The sequence below is a fragment of the Rhamphochromis longiceps genome, linkage group LG15, assembly GCF_057381845.1.
Source record: "Rhamphochromis longiceps isolate RC_006_pf linkage group LG15, R_longiceps_female_GT1.1, whole genome shotgun sequence".
NCBI lineage: Eukaryota > Metazoa > Chordata > Actinopteri > Cichliformes > Cichlidae > Rhamphochromis > Rhamphochromis longiceps.
Window position 1 is genome coordinate 17,425,135 of NC_140571.1, and position 6,589 is coordinate 17,431,723.

A 6,589-nucleotide genomic window follows, 5' to 3' on the forward strand; every position below is an offset into this window, starting at 1 on the left:
GGGGACAAAGTGCTATTTAAATAGTTTGATGCCATTCCTAAGAAGTAGCCTCGTCCAATCACGGTGAGGGGAGAAAAAGGGACGACCTTATCCTCTTAGGAGAGAGAGAGAGAGAGAGAGAGAGAGCGCATTTTCCACTGCGGGACCAACTTCACTGCGTTGCCTTCAGAGTCTTAATAGTCCAGTGTTTCATCTCAGCGTCCATCCATCAGCCCTCACAGGCACAGCTACAGCGACGTGACACATTTATAGCGACGTGTTTCTAACATTCACAGTAGAAAAAACAAGTCTGTTTTCAGACTTACTTCTGCTTTGAACTTTTTATATAAACTTGTTATATTTCTCATACTAATACTGTGGTGTATTAACTTTAAAAAATACTATAAAAATTACACAATGAACCACTTTTTTTTTTTAACCTCTGCTTAAACAGATGAAAGCTAGATATCAGAGTATATTTGGTGTGACTTGAGCTTCACAGATTATGAGCCTCAGTTTGCTGCAGTTCCGGATCTATCCGCTAGGAGCCGACGTATTCACTCCAGAGATGCCCGAGGCATTTCAAGGTGTTGCTGCAGCACACCTGAACTGACACATTGTTTTCATTGCCATTCAGTTCAGAAGAACTATGTAATAAGGTATTATATAATTTATTTAGCATATTTGGGCATTTTTTAGTGCACCAAGCATCAGGTCTAGGCTTGATTGATTGAGGCTCAACCAAACAGAAGTGTGGGAAGTGGGAGTGACATATAGAAAACATATAAACCAGTATGAAATGATGCAATTTCTTTAAAGTAACTCTTCCCCGCCAGACCACGCACAACTGTTCAGTTTTGTTTAAGATGGCCAGCTAACACGCTCTGTGTTCCTGGTTGAAGTGTAGAAGGGATGTTGAGCAGCTATTTTAGCTGCTGTTCTTACATATAAGTAGCACAGATGCTCTCTAAGAAATACCAATATTTTGCTATTATAATAAGCCATTAATAGTGGATAATGAACAGCGCAAGACTGTTCCTTATTTTCGGCTTCTCGGTGTAAACAGATGTCAGCTTCACACTTTAAACCTCCAAGGCAGTTATTTACAAAAAAAATCTTTGGTCGAATCATCTAATATAAACAGCTGTTATACTTTTTATACTAAATAAGAAAATTTATTGAGAGATTTATGAAGCATGGGAAGGAGCTCAGATTTGCAGAAACGTCAGATATACCTAAGGAGAGATCTGCACGAAGAGACTTACATATGAATCATTTCTATAAATTAGTTCTTCTGGTCAGGTTGCAAATGTCTCAGCTTTCTTTGGTACTGCACTATTGCAGTCTATTTCATCCATGTGGTTTATTCATACATGCGCTGTGATCTTTGCCTTTCATTGTCTGTATCTAAATAAGATGTGATGTTTCCTTACCCTTCCAATTTTCATCTGTCAGGAATGTAACATCCTGCCTTTGATAGACATTTAGAGGACAGACTTATAAGACATTCTAGCCAAAGATCAAGGGAAAGGGAGAATTTCATAGCAAAAGTCACCTCTACCCCCACCTCTGCTGCTTCTTGTGATAGCATACACATGCATCTTTTGACATAGAAGTAGTCATGCTTATCTCCTATTCTCAGACACAGAGAAGCTCTTTTGGCTCTTCTTATGAGTCTAATTTATCTAATTGATGCTTAATAGACATACACTTATGTGTAATTTGAAAGGCTTCAGAGCTATGAGTTTAACAGATAGTTGTGCGATGATACTGAATGGTGGTTTAGATGTCGGGGAATGGCGCTGTACCCTGAGGGGTCCTAAGGTCAGAGCTGAGCTGACTTTTCTGGTGCCTGCGTGTCTGTCTCAGATTCAGGACCCTTAATGGAAACTGTAGGTAGCTTGTTTCAGCCTGCGGAAGACCCAATGTCACTCGGGTGTCAGGTCAGTTGGCTGGATTTTGATTTAAAAACTTAACAATAAAGATTTGTCGGTTGGAGAGGTGTTAACCTGAATGAGCAAATGGAAAGACTGCACAAATCGTGTGTTTGTTTGAGCTCATTTGGTGTTTGGTTCTTAATTTTGTAAGCTTAGCTTGCAAAGAGGGTGTCACGGGCTGCGATGGCAGACCGTGGAGTGACAGTGAAAGCAGGGCCCAAACGCGAGACTCTAAGTGAAGGACAGTGGATTTATTTACAGGAGGTGAAAAACACACAACTATATACAAAATCCCAGCACTGTGGTCCCGTGGTGATTCTCCCTGAATCCCACACAGTGCAGATGTCCGTGAGAAGTGAAAGGTGGCGACTCCAAAAAACTCCAATTCCCACACCGTGACTTTAGAGGCGTACTCCGCTCCCGATTCCTGGTAACACAAAAGGCAGAGGGTTAGCAGGGGATCTGTTTCCGCGGAGGTTACGTAAAAGCTCACGGCAGTACTGACGAGTTCTGACTCAAGGATCCAGCGTCGGCCTCAGCTCAGCTGCAGTCCTAAATGCCGTTCCTAGACGAGCGTAATCTGCTGCAGCTGGCAGAGGACGACGAGCGGCAGGTGCGGCCGTCTCTCGAGTAGACCACTTCCGGGTTCGCAGTCTCCTCAGCGAACCCACACTTCCGGAAGCTCACACAGAGACACATGGAGAGATGGAGAGCAAACCAATACAACACACGGAAAACATAAACATAAACATACACTGAAAATGCCTGAGCCCTGGGTCCCTAGACCCAGGCCATGACAGTACCCCCCCTCTAAGGGTCGGCTCCCGACGACCCAAAAACACAAACCAAAAACAACAGTACAACCAACCCAGGGCGGGCGGCGGGAGGTCCAGGACAGAGGGCCCCAAAACCACTCCGCTAAACAGCCACTACAAAGCAACAACAGAAAAACACAGTTCAACAGTCCAATCCCCCGGTCCAGCGGCAGCAAACACAGTTCCGGCGGCCGACCCGCAGGATGGCAAAACAAGCGGGACCCGCCGCGGGTTAGACAGTGGCGGCAAAACAGTTCAGGTGGCCTACCTCTAACCCCTTGATGGAAACGCAGCAGCTCCGGCGAGCGGCCACGGGTCCGGCAGCCGCGGCGGAACGGTTCCGGTGGCCTGCCACGGGTCCGGTGGCGGCGGCGCTGCTCCTCCGGCGGCCTGCCACGGGTCCGGTGGCGGCGGAACGGTTCTGGTGGCCTGCCACGGGTCCGGTGGCGGCGGCGCTGCTCCTCCGGCGGCCTGCCACAGGTCCGGTGGCGGCGGAACGGTTCTGGTGGCCTGCCACGGGTCCGATGGCAACGTCGCTGCTCCAGTGAGCAACAGCGAGGCGTGGCACATGGTCTATGACGCGCCGGTCGCTGACGTGGACGCACTGGACGTGGATGGCGTGGAGGCCGCGCTAGACGTGGAGGTCCCTCCGGTTCGCTGACCTCCGGCTGAGCGGGTCCCTCCTCGGCTGGCAGCGAGAGCCCCTCCTCGGCTGGCAGCACCGGTTGTTCCTTCCGCTCGCCGAGCTCCTCTGCTGGTGGTTCGCTGAGCTCCTCCGGCTCGCTGAGCTCCTCCGGCTCGCTGAGCTGCTCCTGCTCGGGCATGCTGAGCTGCTCCTGCTCGGGCATGCTGAGCTCCTCCGGCTCGCTGAGCTGCTCCTGCTCGGGCATGCTGAGCTCCTCCGGCTCGCTGAGCTCCTCCGGCTCGCTGAGCTCGGCTGGCAGCGCCGGTTGTTCCTTCCACTCGCCGAGCTCCTCTGCTGGTGGTTCGCTGAGCTCCTCCGGCTCGCTGAGCTCCTCCGGCTCGCTGAGCTGCTCCTGCTCGGGCATGCTGAGCTGCTCCTGCTCGGGCATGCTGAGCTCCTCCGGCTCGCTGAGCTGCTCCTGCTCGGGCATGCTGAGCTCCTCCGGCTCGCTGAGCTCCTCCGGCTCGCTGAGCTCGGCTGGCAGCGCCGGTTGTTCCTTCCACTCGCCGAGCTCCTCTGCTGGTGGTTCGCTGAGCTCCTCCGGCTCGCTGAGCTCCTCCGGCTCGCTGAGCTCCTCCGGCTCGCTGAGCTGCTTCTGCTCGGGCATGCTGAGCTCCTCCGGCTCGCTGAGCTGCTTCTGCTCGGGCATGCTGAGCTCCTCCGGCTCGCTGAGCTGCTCCTGCTCGGGCATGCTGAGCTCCTCCGGCTCGCTGAGCTGCTTCTGCTCGGGCTCGCTGAGCTCCTCCGGCTCGCTGAGCTGCTCCTGCTCGGGCTCGCTGAGCTCCTCCGGCTCGCTGAGCTGCTCCTGCTCGGGCTCGTTGAGCTCCTCCGGCTCGCTGAGCTCCTCCGGCTTGCTGAGCTCCACAGCTGGCGACGCGGGCTCCTCCGGCTGCGCTCCAGTCACAGATGGATGATCCGGAGGCGAAGATGGTGATGCGGTGTACGCAGGCGGGGAAGGTGAAGGCAGAGCCGGTGAAGAAGATGGCAGAGGGGTGACTACATGCGGATGAGATGACGACGGCGCTACATCCACAGATGGTGAAGCCGCCAGCGGCATGGAGACTGCTGAATGAGGCGACGCTAGTCGTACTGTAGGCCGGCTTGCAGCAGCGTCAGCGGCGTCACCATCCACTGAAAACAAAAAAGCAGATGGGGTGAGAAATGAAAAAGTGTCCTTATTACTCACCACAGCCGGTTCTTGAGATGTCCGGGAGGGCGGCTGCGGTGAGGAACGCCGGCGGCGCGAACGTCGTTTCCATGTAGACGTCGGGGCCGGCGTCTCAGGCTGTGAATCCACCAGCTGTCCGGGCCGGTGAGCAGCCTGAGGAGGAGAGTGGAGGTGGAGGGTGGAAAGCAGGAAGTCCAGGACAACTGAATTAAGGGAGTCCACCAACCAGGGGAATTCAAACAGCATCCCCTGCAGCCGCCTCTCCACGGCGCGACGCAACCCCTCCGTGGGCTTCTCCCACCACAACTCACACATGCGGTAAACCTTGTCCATAACCTCCCCCCTGAGCCTCTCCTCAGAGACCGCTGGGTCCAGACGTGGCGCTGTAAACCGAGCTGAAGGTGGCCGCTGATCGGCTAACCGAACTGAAGATGGCTGCTGATCAGCTAACCGAACTGAAGGTGGCTGCTGATCAGCTGACTGAACAAACATAGCCCCAGAATAAAGAGTTCCAGACGAAACAGTCTTGATTCCTGGATTTGAAAGAACGTCAGGCGCACAGTCTTCTGAACCTATGGGAGAATAATCGCTCTTAAAACGAAAACTTCTATTTTCCCAAACCGGAGAAACACGAGCTGTAGTGTTCATGAAGCTGGCGGAATGTGACAAGGGCGGATTTTGATGTGGCTGCTCCTGCAGTGATGTGGGAGCGCTGGGTGTGTCGGGTGGCACGAGAATAATCCCTAGCATCTTATAGAATGCCTGAGCGGGCGTAAGCTGATTGCTGTCAGGCTCATAGTAATCCTCCCGGGACCAGCTAGGGCGTTCTCTGCGAGACCGAGGCGTCCGCGGAGAGGAAGCAGACGAGTGGGCCGAAGGGTAGGCTGCCAGCGAGGAACGGCAGCACGGAGGCCCTCCAAGCACTAGTCGGGTCCCGTCAAAACGGGAGCTGCGCTTCCGCGGTGAGTCCGCTGGGTCCATAGTGGCTGGATCCTTCTGTCACGGGCTGCGATGGCAGACCGTGGAGTGACAGTGAAAGCAGGGCCCAAACGCGAGACTCTAAGTGAAGGACAGTGGATTTATTTACAGGAGGTGAAAAACACACAACTATATACAAAATCCCAGCACTGTGGTCCCGTGGTGATTCTCCCTGAATCCCACACAGTGCAGATGTCCGTGAGAAGTGAAAGGTGGCGACTCCAAAAAACTCCAATTCCCACACCGTGACTTTAAAGGCGTACTCCGCTCCCGATTCCTGGTAACACAAAAGGCAGAGGGTTAGCAGGGGATCTGTTTCCGCGGAGGTTACGTAAAAGCTCACGGCAGTACTGACGAGTTCTGACTCAAGGATCCAGCGTCGGCCTCAGCTCAGCTGCAGTCCTAAATGCCGTTCCTAGACGAGCGTAATCTGCTGCAGCTGGCAGAGGACGACGAGCGGCAGGTGCGGCCGTCTCTCGAGTAGACCACTTCCGGGTTCGCAGTCTCCTCAGCGAACCCACACCTCCGGAAGCTCACACAGAGACACATGGAGAGATGGAGAGCAAACCAATACAACACACGGAAAGCATAAACATAAACATACACTGAAAATGCCTGAGCCCTGGGTCCCTAGACCCAGGCCATGACAGAGGGGAAATCATGCTGAGAAGAAAAATGTGCTGCTGTTTTGGCATCGGTGAATATAAATAAAGGATCAAGGGGGAAATTTTGTCTGAATACACACAAGACTGCTGTGCAGATGTGCGTACAGTGCACATGCATTTACACATGTAGATACTTGGCATCCTCTCTAAAAGACGACCCACAACAGAAGAGAGGAAAGGAAGAGGGAGAAGTGAGTGGAAGGTAAAGACAAAGGAAAGAGAAAGAAAAGACAAAAGGAAAGGAGAGAAGATGATGCACAGAGGAGAAGAAATAGAGACGAGAAAGTGAAAGGAAAAGAGATCATGATAATTTCGGATAAGGAATATTGCAAGGGAAGGAGGATAAAGGGAAATGAGAAGGA

The 6,589-nt window shown here is 52.7% G+C and overlaps 1 protein-coding gene across 1 annotated transcript; it reads right to left on the bottom strand.

The window, feature by feature from the left end:
- Nucleotides 1–2,598: 2,598 nt before the first annotated feature.
- On the bottom strand, nt 2,599–5,565 carry LOC146652484 (uncharacterized; the record flags this gene model as incomplete). Its single annotated transcript, XM_085382706.1, has 1 exon — nt 2,599–5,565. A coding segment is annotated over exon 1 (2,967 nt), but the record flags the coding sequence as incomplete, so codon positions are not given.
- Between the last annotated feature and the right edge of the window lie 1,024 nt (nt 5,566–6,589).